The sequence below is a fragment of the Microtus pennsylvanicus genome, chromosome 2, assembly GCF_037038515.1.
Source record: "Microtus pennsylvanicus isolate mMicPen1 chromosome 2, mMicPen1.hap1, whole genome shotgun sequence".
Taxonomy (NCBI): Eukaryota; Metazoa; Chordata; class Mammalia; order Rodentia; family Cricetidae; genus Microtus; species Microtus pennsylvanicus.
Window position 1 is genome coordinate 11064966 of NC_134580.1, and position 24198 is coordinate 11089163.

Consider the following 24198-nt stretch of genomic DNA (forward strand, 5'->3'; position numbering starts at 1 on the left):
CAAGACCCTGTAATTGAAGTTCCACTTTTAACCGCAGATTCTTCCACTAAGTATTGCTAAACACAAAGATGGTTAACAAATGGGAGGGGTTGGTCCTTGGGACACAGGGTAGCTGATGTGTTTTGACGTTCAGGTGCAAGGCACAGTGTCAAGCACACACACACACATTCTCAATCCTTATAATAGCCCTTTCAGGTAAAGATGACCTTTAGACCAGTCAGCTCCCCTCATGGGTGCTGGAACCGAAGCCCATGTGTTCATTAGCTTACCAGGTGTTCCGCAGTCAGAAAGAAGGAAGCCTGAAACTGCCTGCTGTCAGGGGCCCAGGAAGAAATTCATGTGGTTTTTTTTGTACTTACATTTTATAATGACTTTTATTTGTCTTAATTTTTCAGTATGTTAAATTACCTAGTGGTTGATACTAACGTAGGTTGTTAAATCTGTGTCTAAATAAAACGTATGCTCTAGGAAGTACAGCGGTAGACCAATAGTTTCATAGGCCTCAAGAACGATAACTCACGATAACTCATGGGCTGGCTTTGGTGGCTTGGTTGTAAAGAGCCATGGAAGATAAGAAGGATGGTGTTTTATGGCCATGGGATGGAGGTGAGAGCTGGGTGCTGAATAGCTTGCCTTTGCATAGGGCAGTAAGTGAAAGTGGATGAGGAAGGAAGCTGGGTGAAGGCTCCTTTACCAGGAAGGTCTCACCGAGGAGACAGCCATTGACTCTTGAAAGACAAGATGAACCAGTTGGACAGACTAAAAGCCATCGGTCTAGAGGCAGAAGTGTCCCTTGAACCCCATCTGTTCCCCTTAGCATGTTACTAAGGCAAAGGAGAGGAGGGAAAGGACCTTTTCTTCCCATAGTTCTTTGTACCTAACAGCACTTGGGACAGTGAGAAAGTTCACTAAGTATCACTATGGAATGCCTGTATGACATGGGACAGGATACACATGATTGGGTATAGTTTTGAGGGTTTGAGTAGGTCAGGGTGACCAACGATGTGCTCTAGGATGAGGAAGAAGAGAGATTATATGAATGCATTTACTTCTGTATGGAATTGGAGTGGTTTACAACCATGCCTGCCCAGCTCCTCTGGGAGCTATGAGTCTGAGACCAACAGGGTCTCTACTTTCTCATACCTTTCGGGTTTTGTTTCATTTGAGTAAAATCAATGGTCAGTGACTGGGAATGTAGCTCTGTGGTAGGGTGCTTGCCTGGGATGTATAAAGTACCCAGTGCTGGAAAGACAAACAGAATGTGGGTGAACATAGTGGCTCACAACCTCAGTTACTTCAGAGGCAGATCAGAAAGTTTGTTGCCTCATGTTCCAAGACCAGCCCAAGCAACTCAGTGAGACCCTCATCTCAAAATGAAAAGTAAAAAGAGGGCTGGGGTCTAGCTCAGCAGTAGAGCTCCTGCTTAGCATACATGTGGTCCTGGGTTCAAGCCCCAGTACTATCGGAAGCAGAAGAAACAAACAGTTGTAGCAGGACACTGTGTGATAAAATGGGGCTGTCTTACAGAGAGAGACTGGGATAACTTAGTTTAGACTGGGTAGTAGAGGAAGCCTCGTAGGCTATCAGTGCCATTCTCTCTGAAGCAGTGCCAGTCATGATTCTTTTTGTGCATGTGAGTGCAGGTTCAGCTGTGCCCTGGTGTCTTGTGGAGGTTAGAAGCACGAGTTCAGGTATCAGTTTTGACTTTCATCTTTGAAACAGGGTCTCTTCATTTGACACTGCATACTCTGTCTGGCCTCCAACCTTCCAAGGATCCCCCTGTCCCTGCATTCCATCTTGGCGAAGGAGGAGCACTGAGATTGCAAACTTGCCTTGCCATGGGTTGTTGGGATTTGAACTTAGGTCCTTACACTTGTGTGACATTTCCCCAGACTTTTTTATTTTTTACATTTATTTATTTGGTTTGTGGGTGCGCATTTGCCCACCCATGTGCCCACATTTGAATGTATGGGACCAGAGGACAACTTTTAGAGTTGATTCTCTCCCTCTACCATGTAGGTTCTGGGGATTGAATTCAAATGATCAAGTTTGGCAGCATTCCCCCTTACCCACTGAGCCATCTTGCTGGCCCATCCTCTTAAAAAATTATTTTTGAGAATTCCATACGTATATACAATGTATTTTGATCATATCCATCCACTGAACTCTCCTAAAACCTCCCCATCACATTTCCTTTCCAACTTCACATACTCTTTCTCTTTTTGAATAACTCAGTAGTCCAATTAGTGCTGCTCATATGCAAGTAGGGTATCATCTGCTGTCCCCTGGAGCATGGCCACCTTCCAGGATCCACACTCTCTACCCCATCAGCTGTTTCCTTGTTTACTTACTCTTTGTTTTTGAGACAGTGCCTCACTCTGTAGCCTTGACTGGCCTAGAACTTGCTATGTAGAAGAAGCTAGCCTGAAACTCATCAAGATTGCCTGCCTTTTTCTTTCAGGTCCTGAGATTAAAGGCATGTGCCACCAAACCTGTCTTGTCCCTCTTTTTTTAAAAAAAAAAATAGATGTGATTGGTGTGAGAGTGTCAGATTCTCTGGAACTGAGTTACAGATGTGTAAGCTGCCGTGTGGATGCTAAGAATTGATCCCAGGTCCTCAGGAAAGCCAGCCATTGCTCTTAACTGCTGAACCATTTCTGTAGCCTTGTCCCTCTTATTTTTAATGATGAAAAAACAAACACCTAAAACCAAAACTTGTGAAAGAACCACTTGTTTGGGCCCATCTTGTATATCTTGCTACAAACTTGACCTTGGCCTCCAGCCTGAGTTCTGCTTCAGAGTAGGGTCTTTGAAGATATCCATGTTGACAGCAGCCAGAAGTCAGGCTGGAGAGATGGCTTAGCAGTTAAGAGCACTAGCTGCTCTTCAGAGGACCTAGGTTCAGTTCCTAGCATCCACATGGTGACTCGCTGCTGTCTGTAACTCCAGTTCTAGGAGGTCCAATGCCCTCATACAGACATACATGCAGGCAAAGCAGCCATATACATAAAAATAAATTAACAAATCAATTTTTAAAAATAGGTGTGAGGAGCAGCACTGATAAGTGTATAAAAGAATAACCAAGGTACTTAGAAATTAAAGGCTGCTAAAAAATTTTTTATAATTAACATTATGTGTAAGAAAATGGTGAATGAGATCCACAAGGTGAGTTAGGACTAAACTGTGCTCTAGATACAGGGTTTTGTGGAATTTTAGGAAGGCAACTGTTGAGCATTTCAAAATAGAGATAACTCTTACCATGATTAAAAAATTTCAACTCGGGCTGGAGAGATGGCTCAGAGGTTAAGAGCACTGGTTGTTCTTCCAGAGGTCCTGAGTTCAATTCCCAGCAACCACATGGTGGCTCACAACCATCTTTAATGAAATATGGTACCCTCTTCTGGCCTGCAGGCATACAGGCAGACAGAATACTGTAAAAATAAATAAATTAATTAAAAAAAAAGAAAATATAATAAAAAATTTCAACTCTTTTAATAAGAGTTCCAGGTGTAAGGTGTGACCTCTTTGAAGGGTTGGCCCTGAACACAGAACGGAGGTAAAATTGTAGGGTTCCATTGAGGCCTTAAGCATGGGCCTTTGAGGAAGCTTAGAAGGTCGCTCCACTAGGAAAGCTGCTGGGGAGGTGATGAAATTTAGTCTTAAATGGGTTTAAGTGGGGATTAAGCACAGTGTAGGAAAGGGGAAACGTATTCAGAACTGGTAATGGAGGTTGATAGGAAAGAGGACAACTGAAATGGCTGAAAGAGAAGTGTAGTAAAGTGTAGCAAAGGTGAACAAGAAGAGGTGAGCTTCCCGAAGAGCGGTCAGTGTCAGTGCGGCACAGACACAGTGCTGCAGAGGGCAGCGAGGATGGCAAGGCCATAAAAGGAGTCAGAAACTGGGCAGGAGGTCAACCTGGGGTAGAGGCTTCCTGTGGAAGGGGAGGAATCCAAAACTAGACAGCCCAGTCAGAAATGAATGGGTGAGGGGGAAGTAGAGGCAACTGTTCACCTTTGGAGAAGGTTGAAGAACTTTTAGAAACTGCACCTAGGGCCTTGTGCATATGAGGCAGCCACTCTACTACTGAGCTATACTCCCAGCTCCGTTTCTACATTTTATTTTTAAATGGGCTCACTAAGTTGTGAAGGCTGGCCTGTCTCAACCTGCAGAATAGCTGGGGTTGCAGACTTGTCACTACCAAGTCCAGCTTTACTTTCCTGTCTTATGAGTTGTCTGCTCTAAACGTTTAATGTAAATGGACCCAGGGCCTGTAGCTTCTTTCACTTAGCACACATTCATATTCATCCATGATGCAGTGCAGTGTTTCAGTATGGCTCATCTTGCTAACTCCCTTGTCAGCTGCGGTTAGGAAGAAGCAGCTGAGAACATGTGGTTCTCCGTGGACATGTATGTCTGTTTCTGTCCATGTCTCTGGGCTAGACTGTCTGCACTGTTGTTTATCCACTTACTCACTTTCTTAGTTTCCTGGGTTAGTTATTTGTTTCTTGGAGCCCTCCCTTTGTTCGGCCATCTCCTGGGTAAGTCAGCTACTCTTAACCAACCTACAGAGTGATGCTGATGTTCCTGTTCCCTTGTTCTTGGTTTGGGGTAGTGGTGGTGTTTGCTTCCTTGTTTTTACAAAATACACCCAACTTCTCAAGGTAATTTGTTGTTGTTTGATTTTGAGTTTAATATAGCCCAGAATGGTCTCGAACTGTCAGCCAAAGTTGGAACTCCGATCCACTCACTTCTGACTTTGGACCCCTCCCTTTATATCTGACTGCTCTACTGAAGGTTGACCAAAAGTTCTGGAACCACAGGCATGGCTTAGAGGTAAATTTTTGAGGACTGGCCTGTTTAAAAATACATAGTCAAATCTCATTCCAAATTAATGTTTGGCTAGGTTTAGAGTTTTAGGCGGAATTTTTTTTTTCACAAGGTCTTAACTGTGCAGCCCTGGAACTCACTGTGTTGAAGAGGGGAATGCTGGGATTAAGGGTATGAACCACAACTCCCAACTAAACATAACTTGTTTTGAGAACGGGCCTTGCTTTGTAGCCCAGGCTGGGCTTGTGATATCTTGGCTAGGCCATCGGAGAGCAGCAGTAACAAACACACTGAGAAGCCTGGTGTGACAGGTAGGACAGAGTTTATGTCGGAATTTTGAAGAGGTTGATTGTGTTCTAGCTCCTAGAAGTAGAGAATTTTGATCCTATTGTATAGCACAAGCTGGCCTAGAGCTCATATCCTCCTGCCTCTGCTTCCCTGCCTTGAGTGGTGGCATTAAACATGTGCACTGCTGTCCCCTTTTTGCCGTGTTGATGTGCTGGGAACTGAATTGAGGGCTTTATGCCCGCCACGCTGCACTGAGCTACAACCCAGCCCCTATCTTGACCCTCTGCACTTTAATTCCAAAAACTCTTGAGATCTTGCTGTTGTCCATAGCTTGTTTATTTTCCACATGCTTTAATCTCTTCGTCTCTTCTGGTTACATTTTCTGGGGTTTCTCAGACCACTAGACCAGTGTCCTCTTGAGTGTCCCCTTTCTCTGTTTGACCTCACTCTTGTTAAACATTTTCTGTGTTCACACCCAGGCCTTTGGGCTAATAATGTCCTTGAGCATTGCCTGTCTCTGATTGAAGTCTTTAAAAATGCTTTTAATTTTTTTTATAGTTTTCATACTTTTTAGAAAGTGTGTTTTTGCTTCTATCTCAAGTAGATCTTAAGTTATTACCTAAAAAGGAAACTCAAGCAACTGTATGTCAATTATAATTTCCTGGGGCTGGGTGTATAGCTTAGGGCTTCATCCTCAGCACCACGTAAAGCTGTGTGTGGTGGCCTACTTCTGGAGTCCCAGCACCTGAGAGGTGGTGTAGAAGCAGCAGAAATCCCAGGCTAGCCAGGCTATAGAAGGTCCTGTCTCAACAACCAGCAGCAACAACCGAATAACAGACTGTCTAGATCTGTTTATACTCTTTTGTTTGTTTGTTTTTATTTTTTGAGGTGTGGTTTCTCTGTGTAATCTTGACTTTCCTAGAGCTCTTGAACCGAGCTGGCCTTGAACTTAGAAATCTGCCTGCCTTTGCCTGCGGAGTGCAGGGGATAGGTCTGGCTAGCCAGAATGCTTTAAGTATATACACAGTTGTCATATTTTCACGTACAAATTGTCATATGGTTTCTATGGTTGCAGTATAATAGGTATATCATTGAGTATAATCCAGCCAAATTAGACAACTTGCATGTCTTTTGCTCTGTGGAACATTTTCATTATTTGTAATCTCTCATTGTCATAAGTGCTATTGCTGGGAACACTTAGGGAAAGTCACTTTGGAGTTAGTTCTTGCGTGTGTGTTTCCCAGAGAGGAAAAGCTGTAACCTTTGCACTTTTCAGATCTTTCCATTGCTGCAGATTACCATGGTGGCTATTTTATTTATTGGGGGTAGGGAGGCACTGCATTTATATGGATCAAAATTTTAAACACATATAAAACAGGACTGTGGAAAGTCTTACTCTGTCTGCTAATCTCCCTAAACTACACCTCCTCAAAAGTAATCACATAAGAGCTGGAGATTGGTCCAGTGGTATAAGCACTGTTCTTCCAGGGGACCAAGGTTCAATTCCCAGCACGCACATGAACTCCATTTCTAGGAGATAGTACCCTCTTCTGGCCTCTGGAAGTAACTGCATACACATGGTCTACAGGCATACATGCAGGCCAGGCATCCATAGAAACACAAATAAATCTCAAAAAAAATTTTTAGTTTCAGGGGCTGAAGAGATGCTTCAGAGGTTAAGAGCACTGACTGCTCTTCCAGAGGTTCTGAGTTCAATCCCAGCAACCACATGGTGGCTCACAACAATATGTAATGAGATCTGGTACCCCCTTCTGGCCTGCAGGCATACATGCAGGCAGAACACTGTATACATGATAAATAAATCTTCAAAGAAAAAAATTTAGTTCCTTTCACCTTCTGTTAAACGTATTATAAGGACAAGCAGAAACAGATGAGATGACTTAACAGATGAAGGCGCTGACTGCTGAGGACCTGAACTCAATCCTCAGAACTCCAAGATAAAAAGAGAACTGACTCCTTCAAGTTATCCCTAACCTCCGTGTTGTGAGTGTGTGTTAATACACACACATACACCCTATAAAAGAAAAAAAAAGGTATGGCAGCACTCAGGAGGATAGGCTTGCAGGTCTCTGAGTTCAAGGCCAGCGTGACCGCTTTTCACCAGAATCTTCAGATAAATTAGGAAATGTCCTTTTGTATTTTTTCTCATAATACTTTTAAGAAAAAAAGAATCTCTCTTGAAGGACTAGAGCAGTGGTCCTCAACCTGTGTGTTGTGACCCCTTTGCCAGGGAGGAGAGGTGGGGGGGGTGTCAAACAACCCTTTCACAAGGGTTGCCTTATACCATAGGAAAACACAGATATTTACATTGTAATTCATAACAGTAGCAAAATTACTGTTATAAAGTAGCAATGAAAACTTTATGGTTGGAGTCACCACAGCATGAGGAATTGTTTAAAAGGGTCACAGCATTAGGGCGGTTGTGAAGCACTGGGCTAGAGAGGTGGCTCAACAGTTAAGGACTGTACTGCTTTTACAGAGGACCTGAGTTTGGTTCTTGGAATCCGTATCAGGTAGTCTTCGCCTGCTAGTAATTTGAGCTCTGGGAGTTTGGGCAGGGAGGGGGGTTCTATGTCCTCTTCTAGCCTCTGAGGGAACCTGCTGCACTCATGTGCACATACTCATATACAAATAAACACTTACACAATTAGAGTTCTTAAAAATTTTTGTTTTGGTCAACCTTGAAGTTGGGCTTGGTAGTGCACACCTTTAATCCCAGTACTTGGGAGACAGAAGCAGGTAGGTCTCTGTAAGTTTGAGTCCAGCCTGGTATACTTACGGGTTCTAGGCCATCCAGGGCTTACATAGTGAGATCCTGTCTAAAAAATAATTGGCTTTGGTAGTTTTTGTGAGCTAGTTAGGGGCAAGCTTTCTCTTTATTTCTTGGGCAGGGTTGGACTACAACTTGAGATAGCTGTTTTCCATGGTGGTTTTTTTTTTTTGTGCATAATACACATACATAAAAATACATAAAATTGTTTAAAAGATTATTTGTTTATATAGTGGAAGGGCATATGTGGGGGGGAGTCAGAGGAGTTGGTTTTCTCCTTCTGCAGTAGGTTCTTTATTTCAACCATGTGGGCCCCAGGGTTATCAAACTCAGCTCTTCAGGCTTGGTAGCAAGTTCCTTTATCTACTGAACCATCTTGCTGCCCCAGGACCATTAATTTGTTCTTGATTGTAGATACTGACTTTGATGTTCTCCAGGTATATGTGACTTGTTTCTTTCCTTATTAGTTATTAGCCATCTGCCTTCGTTTGCTTTCTGTTGCTGTGATGAACCCCATAACCAATAAGCAACTTGAAGAGGACAGGCTTACTTTGCTTACACAGCTGGAGCTGGAGGCAGTAACTGAAGTGGAGGCCATGGAGGAGTACTGCTTACTGACTTGCTCCCCTGAGCTTGCCCAGTCTGCTTTATTATACAATCCAGACCTACCTATCCAGGGGTGGTACCACCCACACTGGGCTGAGTCCTCCCACATTAATCATTATTATAGTCAGTAACATTAATCAAGAAAATGCCCACAGATTTGTTTACAGGCAGTCTGATGGAGGCATTTTTTCATTTGAGGTTCCTTTTGCCCAGATGACTGTAGCATGTGTCAAGTTGACAAAAACCTACAGCAAACTAACCAACACACTGTCCCTGTAGTCACATCTGCATGTTGATCTTCAGATTTTAAAGTCACGTGTAGGCAGCAGTCACCATGTGCTCAGCACCATGTCTATACAGACCTTTTCAGAGGATCCATTTTATACTATAGCCTGGAGTGTGACACTCTTGAAAGGCAAACAGAATCCTTGATATCATAGCATGAATGTGTTGGCCCTGAGTTCCAGGCACTGTTCACTCTCCTCTATATTGTCTTCTAATACAGTTTTGGTTTTAGTCTTTTCTCTAGTTCTCCAGTAACTTAGGATCTGAGCCATGCCACACAACTAGAAAGTGGTCTGTGTCCAGCTGTGTCCAGTTCTAAAACCGGTGTATTTTTCCTCTGGTCCATGCCACCTTCCTGTCTGATGTAAGCAGGCTTCTGGATTACAGAAGCAAAGTAATGTGATGGAATTCAAATAGATAGATGCTAGCTAGATTCTCTGGTCACCTTCAGGGGACATGTGCAGAGTCCTTGGGCAGTTGGAAGTGACTTCCCCTGGGTTCCCTGGTTCTTCTGTGCCTGTCTGTCTGTCTGTCTTTCTAAAGATTTATTTATTTAGTTAGTTAGCATGCAATGTACTGCTGGCAAGGAAGGCACCAAGTCTTAGTACAGATGGTTGTGAGCCACCGTGTGGGTGCTGGGAATTGAACTCAGGACCTCTGGAAGAGCAGCCAGTGCTCTTACCTCTGAGCCACCTCTCCAGCCCTTCTGTGCTTTTCTTTCATGCATAGGGTGGGGGTTGAAATAGCTGTACCTTGGGTGCTTGAGGTGAGCTAAACGCACATAGTGGTTTTTTGTTTTTTGTGGTTTTTTTTTTTTTTGCTCTAATAAGCATAAAAGAATTGAGTGATTGACTCTATAGCCCAGGGCATTTTTAGAACAGTTTTAGAATTTTTTTTTCCTTTTGAAAGGGCTTTTGTAAGTAGAGTGGGTGGAATATAGGAGTCACAGTGTGGTTTTCCTCCACAAGACTCATGGGTTAAACTTTTTGACGTGGTGGAATTTTTTTAGAAGATGGCATCATAGCCTGGGTCTCCAGGTAAAAGCTCTCTGGGGAACTCCTGCGCAGAAACTAATCTCGAGTGATGGCACAGACTGGAATACGGCTCCTTCTGCTTTGCTTTTAGCCTTGGAAGTTGCTAGTGACCCTCACAATCTTACTTTGTCATCTGACTGGGAACAGGTCTGTTGGGTTCAGGGTCTGGTTTGGAATGGTGATGAAATTCTGAGCTGCAGAACCAGATGTGGAGCTGCATTGTTGCACCCTTCTGCCTAGCCCGGGCTCTTGCCATCCCACAGCTGCAGGGGAAATAAGCTGTTTCCTAAGTGCTAACATTCTCATGAGGCCTTACACTTTACAGAAGTCCTCCTAGGAGCATTTGTCTATCTAACAGTGTTGTGAGATTGATCCTTGATTTTTATCCCCGTTTTTCATGGCCATTTATAATGACTCTGTAAAAGAGGAAGAAAATGATTTATCCAGCATTTTCTATGCTTTCAGAGTGTGCCATTCAGCCTCTTCCTTGCCCTGTGAGTATGAGGTAGGAGATGGCCTGTTGTAGGAAGCCTGGTTATCTAGGAACCTTTTCTCTGCTCAGAAGTTGCAGTGAATGAACACCATCTACTCATCACCCAGTGCTAGAGAGCATTTGAAATTAATGAAACAGTCCCTGTCTTCAGGGAATTTTTTTTTTGATTGCTGTCCTCAGAGTCCAAGCAGACATCCAAATGTTCACAAGGGGAAACTAGCAGGTGCCATCCCAAGAACTCCAGATATTTGAAGCACTAAGGAAGGAACATAGGAAGGTCTTCACGGGGACTTTGTCCCTTGGCCTAAGTTGTGAAGGGTGGGTGAGCAGATTTGCTCTTGATAAACTGTTAATCTTCTCAGTTTGGGTCAGGTTCTTCTTTACTTTAGTGTCTTTATCTGGCTAGCTTGAACTAAAAGTCAGGATTTGTTTGGGGAGGGTAGTGTGTTTATTGACCAGAGAAGTTCTAGAAAGCTGGGCTTGGGAAATGGGTTGGAACCCAGAGAGGCTCAGGAGCCCCAGGCCCAGCCAGTGTTAAGCTACACAGCAGCCTGCTTAGGACCCCACCCCACCCCATCATCTTAATGATGTGTTGTCTACTTTCCTGGGTCATTCCCTGGTAGGAGCCTTCCTTAATTAGAGCTGACTGTAGGAAGTCTTGTCAAGACATGCCTGGTGGGCATTCTCCAAAGGAAGATCAGGGTGTACATGGGGGATACTGGCTTGATGGTGGGCAGAGTAAACAAAATAACAGCTGTCTGTTGTGCTTCTACTCTTGATGGTGGCATTAAGGCCTTTTATATTTTATCTGTAGGCAGCTCCATCTATCCCTCTTTTGTTCTATGATCTCTGTACTAGCAACTTGGAGACTGTTTCCTGGTGCTGTTTTGTTGTTGTGTCCATCCCGCCCCACCCCTGTGACAAATTGTTTTCTTTTCCTTGAACATTCTTCCATCCCTTTAACTCCTAAAACCCTTTTTATCCTAGGTTTAGCTTTCAGTCTTCAGAACAGATTGGTTCTTTACTCTCGGGCAGCCTTTTCTTTTTGAGGCATTTGTCTGTTGTCCCCTCTAAAGTTTGTGGGTTTGGTTGAGTTTCTGTCCTCGTTGAGATTTTCTTGAACATGCTAGGCAGGCATTCTACCACTAATACCACTAAGCTACAACCCTAGTGTGTCCTCCACCCCACCCCACCCCAGACACTGTCTTACTATATTGGAATGGCAGCAAATTCTCAAACCTCTAGTTTGAGTCTCCCCAATGCTGGGGATTAAATCCAGGGCCTTACCCTTGGTAGGGAGGCACTGGATTTGAACTACGTCCCAGCACTTCTGAGAGTGAAGGGCGAGAACCAATACTTGTTCTTTCTCTCTTTGTCTCCTTTATTTTTGTCACTTTTCTTCAAATCTTTTCCTTCCTATTTTCATGTCTTCTAAGATAATGAGGTTTCTCTTTGTATCCTCAAAGAAAGGCTGGTCTTTCCTTACCATGCTATCTTAGCCTAAGTTTTGAGATTACACTTCAGTACTTTTGTCCTTGCTCTATACAGGGACTCACACAGGTATTTGCATAAGATCCCCCAAGCTATCAACACATAGTAAACATCATAGACAAGTAAGGAGGGGATGTTTGTGTACAATTTAATGACCTACTTTGCATGTATTTTTGGCCTTAGTTTTAGGGAGATTTGAGAGTGTGATAGTGAATGGTAAGAGTCTTGGTGTCTTACAGTTTTCCTTAAGGGTTTTAGTGCTAATAAGGGTTGGGGTCCTTTGCTTTGTGGACTCTGCCCCCAAGACCACAGTTCAGGTGAAGTGGTTTGTGACTTACTTTTTGATGGTGGGTCATCTGTGATTGTGAAATATGAGGCCCTCTTAGAGCACAGAATCGTGTAGGATCAGTTCTTTGAGTATCTTGCTCAACTTCTACCCTGCTGTTTCAGGAGCATTAAAGAGAGCTGTGTAACACTAGGTGGGGGCAGATAATGAGCTAGGAAAGACAGGAAAGGCCTGAGATGATGATGTGTGCTTTCCTTCCTGAGCTTGGGTGTTCACTGTGCTCACTCATCAAGGAAGCACTCACTAGTGTCTGCCCTGTCCTTCCGCTACTAGACTTGGTTTGGTGCGATCCACGTGATAATGCAACCAGAGCTTGATTTTAAGTCCCAGCTCCACTACCTGCTGGTTGTGTGACAGTGGCCCAGTTACTTAACCCCTATGCCTTGTTTTCCTGTCTGAGATATGGGTGATGACAGCACCTGTCTCAGCGTTGGAGAGCTCGCACGAGGAAATCCATGTGAAGTGTTGAGTGGGGTGCTGTCATATGCTGGTTTTGCTACTCCTCGTTCTAACCTGCCCAAAGCCATTTCTTCCGATTGCTGTACTCAGAGTGCAGACACGTCAAAGAATAAGTGGAACATCATGGGGACAGCTCTTGAAACATGGGGTGCCAAGAGTCTGGTGTCTCCTAACAACCTTAGGTACGAACTAGAGTGCCTGCATAGGATTCTTGCCCGGGTGGGAACTCCCATGAAGCATTCTAGAATCCAGCTACTGTAAGATGGGCAGTCCTAGTGAGGGAGTTCTTCCAGGAACCACAGTGGATGTGTCTATAGGGATGACTTTTGCCGTTCGGTGCTTGTAGGGAAAAAGCAAGACTTCCCCAAGAAAGGCTTCCACCCATATCTATCTCTCTTCTCATTTATATGCCTGAGGCTATGTGTAAATCTCCTCTGGATTTAAACTTGTCTTCTTAGGCACAATCAACTCCACATTTAAGGACTTCAGAGCCAGGCAGTGTGTAAAATGCCTTACGCGTCAGTATTTGAAAGAAGTACCTCGTGGGGTGATGTTGAAAATTATATAACAATGTGTGTGAACGTGCCTAACAAAGCTTTACAAGCAGAATAGCAGTGGTATCGCTAATGAGGTGGTTTTCCAGTATTAAAAAAAAGACATGATTCTAATAAACATATCCAAACATACACAGACTCATGCACAAACACTGGTAAAGAGCCAACAGTGAACATGCAGCGTCTTTTCAGGCAGCAGACCCCTTTACGGTCTGTGCTTTGTGCCCAGCCCAGCATGTTTACTCAGCTCACCACCACAATCTGCCACTTGGAGGCATTTATTTTTGTGGTTGATATGTAATAGGATCTCAGGTAATGTTTATTCCATGCATACCTTCCTTGGTTTGTTATCTACTAAAACTGAAGGGGGCTAAGGAGAGGCTGCTTTGGAAGGAAAGCTTGTCAGAGCAGATGATCTCCTTTATAGGCTAAGGATTTGGGTAGGAAGGTGTACCTATAAAAAATTACAAACCACCAGGCAAGACTATCTCTTCTTTGTTTCCCTCGATGAGTCAGTTACACACATTTCCTAAGGTTGATGGTCTTCAGTTAGCTTGTGGGGAGTTTTTATGATGCTGAAGATGGACCCCAGGCTTTACTGAGCTACACCACCCAGATCTCTCCCACTTCCAATATTCACAATATTCAATCAGTACCGAAAACAGTATGTGCGTTATTTCCTAAGCACCTTCCGACACACCTTCATTTCCCCTTCGCTGTCACTCAGATCTGTAGTGCATCTTTCTTCCAAGTTGTAATTCACAGAAATGCAAAATATAAGTCATATTTGGTATGGTGAGGCACACCTCGAATTCCGACGCTCATCAGGATACAGAGGCAGGGGAATCTCTTATGAGTTTGAGGCCAGTCATTAGAACAGCCTAGAACAGAGCAGGTTCTAGGACAGCCATTAACAGAGACACATTGTCTCAAAACAAAACAAAACAAAATAAAAAAAAACGAGATAAATAAATGGGCATTTTGGAAACCAGGCATAGTGACACATGCCTGTAATCTTAGTACTTGGGAGGTGGGGGCTGAGAATCAGGAGTTCAAAACTAGCCTGGGATAAATGAGACCCTTTCTCAGTACCCACACCAAAAAGGAGGGGGGGGGGTCATGTTATCACATTAAATGAATTTGACTTGAGTTGTAATCACCATTTATACACTAAAATATAAATATTATTTCTAATTAGAAAATAAAATTTGCTTTTAGATAAAGTGTAATGGCTTTTTGAAAAAAAATTATTTACCTACTTATTTATGTGGGAGGAGCACACGAAGGTCATAGGACAACCTGCTGGGGATGAGCACATGGAGACCATAGGACAACCTGCCGTATGCATTCTAAGGGTCAGCTTGGGTCATCAGATTTGGTGCTGCGCCTCTTTACTCACCGGACCATCTTGCTGGCCCTCCTTTTATATAGAAGAATGAAGTTGATCTCAAGCAGAAGTCAGGATATGGCGGTCTTGCCCTGAGACTGACTGCCTAACCCTAAGCTATGCAGAAAGGGAAGTGGGTGTTTTTCAAGGGTAGATGAGAAACTAGTGAGTGAGTAGTGAAACCTTTAAGAGTTGGAGAGAGTGGGGCTGGAGAAATGGCTCAAAAGTACTTACTGCTCTTCCAGAGGACCACAGTTCAGTTCCAAGCGCCCACAATAGTTTGTTCACAACTACCTGTAACTAACTTGAGCTCAAGGGAATCTGACTGGTCTCTTGCAACACCACATAAGGTAAAAACACACACACACACACACACCTTTAAAAAAAGAAAAAAAAAACTGGGCAGTAAGTGTCACATGCCTTCAGAGATAGGTGGATCTCTGAATTTGAAGACAGCCAGGCTACATAGAGAAATCCTGTCTCGGGAAGAAAAAAGAAAAAAAAAAGGAAACCAGAGGAATTGGTAGGAAGCTCTGAAGCTTGTTTTTAAGAAATTTGATTTCAACCTAGAGAGATGGCTCAGTGTCAAGAGTGCTTGCTGCTCTGTAGAGGACCTGAATTCAGTTCCCTGTACCCACATGGCAGCCAGCAACCATTTGTAACTAGTTCCAGGGTATCTGATGCCCTCTTCTGGTTTTTCTGGGCATCAGGCATACGTGTGCAGGAAAAAAAAAAGCCAGCCCTTGCTGTTTTTGTGGCGGACCTGGGTCTGGTTCCCAGTACCTACATGACAGTTCACAACAGTCCTTAGCTAAAATTCCAGGAGACTCAATTCCTTCTTTTCTCTAGGCACCAGGCACACCTTCAGTGCACATACATACACTCATTGAAAACAAACACTCATGCTCATAAAATAAAAAAATTTTAAAGTTTTAAATATGATTTGAAAGATGGTTCTACCAATCAGATACTCAAAGCTGATTGCTATTGGACAGGAGACTGGTTGAACTCAGCGCAGGGTGTAAGAGTGGAGTGGTAGCTGCTGGGAAGGTGTCTGAAAACAACACCTCTGGTGGGGGTGGGGTGGGATAGAGTGTTTTATGCGTGTGAATGTGCTGTTATGTACAAGCCAAAGCAGGGCCATGTCCATGTCTGCCTGTATTGACCTCTTACTAAACTGGGAGCCAGGGGGCTCTCCAGTCCATCTCTCTCTACCTGCTAGTTTTAGGGCAACAAGCACACACATTCATGCCCAGATTTTATGTGAGTGCTAGGGATTTGAACTCAGGTCCTCATGTGCACAGAGGGAGTACTCTTACAAACTAGGCCAGGCCTTTTAAACTTTAGTGCAGTATATATGCAAAGGAATCCATGATTTTAGCATGTTATGAACACAAGCATTTGAGAACCTCTATTTCCCCACCCCATTTCCTTTTTTTGGCTTCTTTGGCAATTAAAAAGAATTCACTCATCTGTCACTTAAAAGTTCAAGATAACTAGCTGGGCATGGTGGTGCACAACTTAATCCCAGCACTCAGGAGGCAAATACAAGTCATCTCTGAGTTTGAGGCCAGCCAGGGCCACATGGTGAAACCCTTAATCCAACACATTACGACATGGATGACCTTGGGGTAACCTTGAACTCCCTCTGCCACCTCCTTCAGGTACAAGATTGCAGGCATGTACCACCGTGCCCAGCTTTTCGTGTTTTTTTAATCTTATGACCCTGATTCCTCTTTCACATAAGCCCTATGCTTATAAAGATTACTTTTTCAAAATTTATTTCATTTGTGTTTGTCACATTTGTGTGGGTACACATAGAGGCCAGAAGAAGGTGTCAGAGCCCCTGGAGTAGGAGCTGGAGTCACAGGTATTTGTAAATTGTTTGATATAGGTGCTGGGAATCAAACTCGGGTTGTCTGGAAGAGCAGCAAGTGAGCTCACAACCATCTGCGACGCCAGTTCAGGACATCTGATACCTCTTCTGGCCTCCTTGGGCATGATGTTTTTACACTTGCTGGGACAGATAGATATGCAGGCAAACACCTATATGCATAAAATGGAATAATAAAAATTTGATCTGATCATATTTCAGGTTATTGTATGTGTACTAGACGCTGTGTGGCTAAGCCAGCCAAGATAATTTATGTTGCTTCTAGGTCATAAACTCCATAGAGCAATGAACTTGTGTCTCTTTGAAGCATGAGACTTCTTGAAATTCATGGGTGGTAAACAATGCCTCTAGTTTTGTTTCCTTGCTCTTAAAGAGACAGAACCCAAATGTAGTCTCTTGGTGCCCCAAGCAACTTACCTCTAAATTTCAGAGACAGCTAAGCCTGGGAATATGGTGTGGAAGAGAGTGAGGTAAGCTTGGGTATGCTGGTCCACTTCTGGGAAGCCTTTTTGCCCCTGTGCTCTGTGAACTGCAACTGGAACACAAACTCCATTTTCACAGCTTCATAAAACCTTTTCCCAGGCCTCCCTTTCCAGGTCTCATGGCTCTCTATGGAAATGAGAGCCCATATAATTGCCTGACACAAAGCGTGGAACAGGAAACAGTAAAGAGACATTACGATGCTCCCACACAGTGGAGCGTGGAGCTAAAGAGCATGACTGTTCCTTCCTGGAGCCTATACCTTAGCTCACTGGGGTCCCTCCTGGTGTCTCTGTATGGCGCTCTTCCCCACAAGCACTCATCTTTCCTTACTACTTTGTTGGGGCCTGCTCCCCAGCTCTCTAGAGATGGCATCCCTGGAGCTCATGTGACAGTTAAAGGGTTTTACTTTAAGAAAAAAATCATCTGCCTATACACTCTTAACCTGCTTTGTCAACTAAAACCTTGTGACCTTTGCACACCAGCCTATATATCCACCAAGCAAAGTGTTTTGGAGAGCACTTGATGGAAAACCAAGTGGGCACAAGTGCCTGTGTAGTGGGTGCTCGAAGGGTGCCACTAACGAGGGGCTTCATAAGGGCCTGCCCCTTGTAAGCACTTTGCACAAATTATCTTATTACTCCTCAGAGCAAAGAATCAAGTGTGTGTTTCCCAGACAGCCTTCTGTTGTGAGAAAACTGAGTATAGAGAACTAATTTGTCTTCACAGCTTCTCGGGCTGCTGTCCTAAGACCCAGACCCACATAGCATCAAAGCCTGCTCTTTCATGTTGGCTTTATATTGTCAAAGAGTCAACAAATTGTTAGGTTTCTCTTGATTTTTTTTTTAATAGAAGACTCCATTTAATAAAATCCCAACCCCTCTGGGGAAGAATGCAGTGGAAACCATACAGCTGCCTCTTTGGATTACTAGCTGTTAATTTTCATGTTTACATTTATTGATGTTTTTGTGTGGGGAAAGGTGGGCATGTGCCGCACAGCACACATGTGGGGCCAGAGGACATCCTCCTTGGTTCTTTCCCTCTAGCATACGGATTTCCAGGGATCGAACTCATGCCGTCAGGCTTCACAGTGGCTTTACCCCCGAGCCATCTCTTGATGATTTTCTCAAAGTTTCTATAATCTCATGTTATGCTTGGAATGTTTGAGCATTGGATTTGTATTTGGTTCATATTTTGTTCTGAGATTAAGGATGGCTCCTAGTTAGATTGTGTATAAGGAATTGGCCTTAGTTGACAGAGTTGGAATATCTGTCTTCTGCGTGTTTCTCCCACCCACAAACAACAGGCTAGTGATGGCAGAGCAGAATGATGAGGTGTTCATAAGTACTCACACTGTGGGAAGTTAGCATGATTGAACAGTTATGCCTCATGGTTAAACTGACTGAATCCTTATAGTGCTGCAATTGAAATGCTAAGCTCCAGTTGCTCAATTTGGACCACACTAGGAATTTCTAGTAACATGCTAACATGTCCCACATATGACTCTCCTACCTCAGACATCTCCCCAAAGGCCCCTCCCTCCTTTAAAGACTTGAAAAGGACTTGCTGGTAGGGATTTGGGGCAATGAATGGAGATGGTGCTTTCCTGTTTGGGTGGCTGGTTTTGTATTATGATGATTATTATTTGCATTATTATGTGCATTATTGTTTTGTGTGTGGGTACACATTCTATGACACGTGTGGAGGTCAGAGAATGCCTTGTGAGAATTAGTTCTTTCCAACCTGTGGATTCTGGGAATCAAACTCAGGTTGGCAGGATGGGTGGCAAGTGTTTTTCCCCACTGAGTCGTCTTGCCAGGCATGGTGGCCGTTTTGGTTATGGTGTTTTGTTTGGTATTCAAGTCAGAGCATCAGTGGCCAAGAGAATTTGGAGAGAGGGGTTCTCGAACACTTGAAAATCTCTGCGGTGACCACAATCACTAACTTCATAGGCACACATTAGATATTAGAAAAAGAAAGAAATGAACAGTGAAGTGGAGATCTGAAAGTAAGTAGGCCAAAACTGAAGCTCCAGGCATCTAGTAAGGAGCAACCCTAAGAACAAGAAGCAGCCATGAGAACCAAGTGGGTCATGGAGTAAGTAGAGTTTAGGTAAGCCTAAGTTTAGGTAGGCTTGAGATTTTGAGGGCCAGGGATTCAGGGGTTATAGTCACTTGGAATCTGATCTAGAAAGGAGAGCATGGTTTCCAAGTGCACATGTCTTCTTGGCCTTACTGTCTTCTTTCCCAAAGGGAAAGGACATAGCCAGAAGTCCAGAAGGGCCCTGAAAAGCATGGGATCTGGTGCAGGACCAACTGCTGTGCCTTGGCCTTCAGGCAGGGCTCTGTGATACCATAAGTGAATGAAATAGTACTGCAGAAAACTGGATCTGAACCTGGCTGTGTACTGACAGTCACTGTTACCATGTGCTAGTTATTTCCAGGACTTTATATATGATCTTTGCATCCTTTCTTCCCATAAAATTCTTGACTGTTTCACTGCTTCAAACATAATAGCTGAGCCTCTTGCCTCTGCCTCCTGGGTGTAGGAATTACAGGCATGTACCACCAGACCTTGTGGTTCCTAGGCTACCAGTGACCACCCAGACATGTGCCTTGGTTGGAGCAGTGACCAGAGCTTGTCTTTTGAGGATGAAAGTGGTTGAGAAGTAGAGTTCTGGTACAGCTACAGCCCCATTAGCTCAAGCCCTGCCGCCAGGAGCATTCCTGAGGCTGGAGGTTGCTTCATGGCCAAGGTGACTGTACTCCAAAGTTTTATGACAGTGACAGTCACCCACACTCTGCTTTAGGGTGTGGGTTATGTAGACCCATCCTGATCCATTTCTGCTTTCGTCTTAGAAAAGTCATTTCAGTTTACAGTTGTAATCTCGCACTCAGATCACAGAGGCAGGAGGATTGACGCAAATTCTAGACCAGCTTAAGACTATGTAGCAAGACCTTATCTCAGAAAAGATTCGATTCTTTTTTTTTTCTTTTCCCCTTTCAGACAGGATTTTTCTGTGTACCCTGGCTTTCCTGGAACTTGCTCTGTGGACCAGGTTGGCCTCAAACTCAGAGATCTGCCCTGTCTCTGCCTTCCAAGTGCTGGGATTAAAAGTGTGACATTAGATTTTCATTCCCTATATTTTCTTGTTTTGTGTTACGTTGCTTATAGTATCCAGAACAGTCAAACTCAGAGATCTGCCCTGTCTCTGCCTTCCAAGTGCTGGGATTAAAAGTGTGACATTAGATTTTCATTCCCTATATTTTCTTGTTTTGTGTTACGTTGCTTATAGTATCCAGAACAGTCAAACTCAGAGATCTGCCCTGTCTCTGCCTTCCAAGTGCTGGGATTAAAGGTGTGACATTAGATTTTCATTCCCTATATTTTCTTGTTTTGTGTTACGCTGCTTATGGTATCCAGAACAGAGCCCAGAGCTTTGTACATTTATATAACTGCAGAGTACCACTCCCAACTCGAATACATCAATTTCTTAATCAAGTTTAAAAGTTAATATTTGTGGACCTGAGGATGGGACCTAGTGACAAAACACTAGTGTAGCGTGCACCAGGCTCTGAGTTCATTTCCTGCACCTCAAAAGAAGTTACTAAGTAGTTAATAACCTGAATCACATAAAGGAGAAATTGGCTCTCAGTTCAGCTGTTAGTCAAGAGCTCTGAGCAATAAGATTACTCCTCTCTGCCCACAAATTATATACAAATCCATAGGAGTCATTAAAAAAAAAACAAGTAAAGGTGCTTCTGTTCCATCAGCCTATTTATTGTAGTGTACCTGTCTGTAATCCCAGAGTTTGGGGACTGAAACGGGGCTTGTGGGGTTTTGTTTGATTGGATTTTTTTTTTGTTGTTGTTGTTGTTGTTTTGGGGTTTTTTGTTGTTGTTGTTTTTTTGAGACAGGGTTTCTCTGTACCTTTGATGACTGTCCTGGAACTAGCTCCTGTAGACCAGGCTGGCCTCGAACTCAGAGATCCGCCTGCCTCTGCTACCACCGCCCAACAGGGGGATTGTTTTGATTACCAGAGCACCCAAGTCTACTTAGCAAGACCCTGTCCCAAAAGACAAACCTAAAAAGTATGTATTTTGGGTAGCGATAAAATTACTCCTTTTCTTTGTTCACAGAAATGCTACAGTTCGTCAGCAATCAAGTGGGAGAGTTCCCTGATTTGTTTTCAGAGCAGCTATGTAGCTCCTTCCCTGGAGGTGGTGGCAGTGGCAGCAGTGGCAGCAGCAGCAACAGTGGCAGCAACAGCAATGGCAGAGGCAACGGTGGTGGAACCACAGATCCTGCAATACAGCGGGCATTCAGCCAGGTCCCGTTACCTACCTTTTCCCCCTCAGCTGCCTCCCCTCAAGCTCCAGCCCTACAGGTCAAAGTCTCTCCTACACCACCAAGGGCAACCCCTGTTCTCCAGCCCAGACCCCAGCCCCAGCCCCAGCCTTCAGCTCCGCTTCAGCAGCAGACGGTAATGATCACACCAACATTCAGCACTGCTCCACAGACGAGGATCATCCAGCAGCCACTGATATACCAGAATGCAGCAACCAGCTTTCAAGGTGACTCGGGTCAGACAGTCATCAGTTGGTTCCACAGGCCGTGCCAGTGTGTAGACAATGCAGATCTACCCTCTGAGAGTGATAGAGTATTTCAGTGTGGTCTATCTGGACAAGTTTCTGATCATAGGCAGAATGGTACAGTGACGTGTCTCCTTCCTCAAAGACCTTATGCCCATTTAGACCTACTTTAGAATCCAGCAAACATGGTAGATGCAGGCTTGTCCTGATAACTAGAGGTGGAGTCCTGAATAAAATTAGGTCTGAAACATACATAGTTAGCCATTAGATCTGGGCATCCACGGACAAGAACCATTCCCTCAACAAATAATTCCTAAACAAGCACTGCGGAGACAAATATCATTTTTCAAATAGGTGCTGCTTCTCTGAATAGCAGCCCTCACGGCGAGCTCTCAGTATATGTTGAGCAAGTGAGTGACTAGAGCACTTGTTCTTTCTATGGTGTGCTATCTCCAGTGACAGTGGGGAGCTCTGGGTGGGCTCAGGATTCTCTCAGTTTGAAGACTCACGTAGTTTTCTGGTGGGTTTGAGACTTTGGAGGAGACAGTATAGCAGAAAGCAGAGACTATAATCCCAAAGCAGATTTCCCATTTAGAAAGGATAGGAGGCAATGAGACTCTGGGGGGTTGTTGGTTCTCAACGTCTATTAACTCCATTGCGGGTGCAGCCATTTGCCAAGTAACTTCCCTTATTTTCACTCCGGCACCCAGAGTAATAAAACAATTTGTACTCATTCTATCAGAAATTGATGCAGCCCTCACGGGATGTTCCTATTCTCTAAACCAGCTTGTAAATGGCTGTGCACATCTTCTTCAGCAGCAGGTGGGGAGTAGAAGTCATGATGAGACACTCCATCCTCAAGTTATGCTGCAGCTACAGGGACACGATGCATTTCTTATCCATGTAACTTTTTCTTCTCTTCCCCAAAGTCCTGCAGCCTCAAGTCCAAAGCCTGGTGACATCCCCACAGGTACAGCCAGTCACGATCCAGCAGCAGGTGCAGACTGTACAGGCCCAGCGGGTATTGACACAGACAGCCAATGGCACACTGCAGACCCTTGCCCCAGCCACAGTGCAGACAGTTGCTGCACCCCAGGTGCAGCAGGTCCCGGTAGGTAGCTTGGAAAAAATTCAAGGAGGAACTGGGGGTGACTCTGAGCTATTCTTTGGTAGAAACTCTGGCATGCTAAGAAGGGTCATCAAGAGTGTATACACAACAGCTGGGAGGGCTAAGAAGGGAACCTGGACTGGATATACCTGTGAGTATAGCAGAGACCAGAGTGAGCCCCACCTGTAGATACCCTCTGGCGTCCTTGGGGAAGGCGGGGATAGTGACTGTATGGTGTTGACACATATGGTGGGTCTAAACTGGAAGGAGGGCTCATGAAGTGGCTCAGTGGACGCAGGCACCTGTTACCAAGCCTAAAAACCTGAGTTCAGTCCCCAGGACCTTCATAGTGGAAGGAAGAACCAACTCTTACAAGCTTCCCCAACTTCTGCACCTGAGTTGTAACCCCCCTTATCCTCTCCATATCTTTCGTTTGTTTTCCCTATTCTGCAGTGGATACTAAGTGTGGGGGGGGAGGGCAAATGTGTATTATTTTTGTAATTTAAAAAAAAGCATGTTTTAGGGGGCTATGGAGATGACTTAGTAGGTAAAATTACTTGCTCTTGTAAACATTAGGACCTGTTTGACTTTTGTTTGTGTATTTGGTTTAAGACGCGTTGTCTCTGTGTAGCTCTGGCTGTCCTGGAACTCACTCTCTATGGACCAGGCTGTCCTCAAACTCATAGAGATCCACCTGCCTCCATCTCCCAAGTGCTGGGATTAAAGGCAAGTGCCACTACCGCCACAGCCACACCCATCAAGTAATGTGTTTGCATCCTCAGTACACAAGCATGGCTGCTTGTGCCTGTAAACCAAGCTTTGGGAAGGGGTTTGAGACAGGTTATCCTGAGCCCACTGAGAGTGATAGCCAAAATGGAAGCTTCTAGTTCACTAAGAACCTGCAAGACAGTAAGACAGAGAGAGCTCGTGTGTACTCTCAGATAGATGTATGTATCTAAACATGCATGTGCATTCACTTCACACATAAAAAAAAACAGGCTATATGCAATATAGTATCTGAGCTGTTTTCTTACTAACAAATGAGTCTTTTTATTACGTTTTAAAATACTTATGTTTATGTGCACACATGTGGAGGTGAGAGGACAATTTGCAGGAGTTGGTTCTTTGATGGCATACAAAAGAGTTCCACAATAGTCCTCTGTGTGTGCTGGGACCTGGAACTGAATCCAGCAGCCCTGAGGCCTGCATACATGCTTTTCTTTTGTTTTTATAGTACGTAAGACCATGCCCAAAGTGGGTGGGTCTCTTAAAGGCTATTGGCTGAAGGAGTTCCACAGCAGTTCTCTCTTCCCACCTCGTGAGTTCTGGGGGTCAGAGTCAATTCATCGAGCTTTGGTGACAGGCACCTTTACAATGGAGCCATCCCACTGGCCACAAGTTAATTTATTGTAAAAAACAAACAAAACCTAGGTTTATCACTTTTAGTTCTTGCCCATGTACCTGGTTATCCTGGTTCTCTCAGCTCTACTTCCTTGTTCTGTCCAGGTTAGCAAGTCTGAAGCCTTTAAACTCTTGAGCTGTCCCTTCAACAGGGGATGCAGA

General features: G+C 44.2%; 1 protein-coding gene across 1 annotated transcript in view; it reads left to right on the top strand.

Annotated features, from left to right (window-relative positions):
* Positions 1–24198, top strand: part of Srebf2 (sterol regulatory element binding transcription factor 2) — a 57897-nt gene that overhangs the window by 1507 nt on the left and 32192 nt on the right. The window contains exons 2-3 of the mRNA XM_075960106.1: positions 21075–21509; positions 22457–22638. Coding sequence (XP_075816221.1) covers positions 21075–21509; positions 22457–22638 — 617 coding nt within the window. The remainder of the gene's footprint in view (positions 1–21074; positions 21510–22456; positions 22639–24198) is intronic.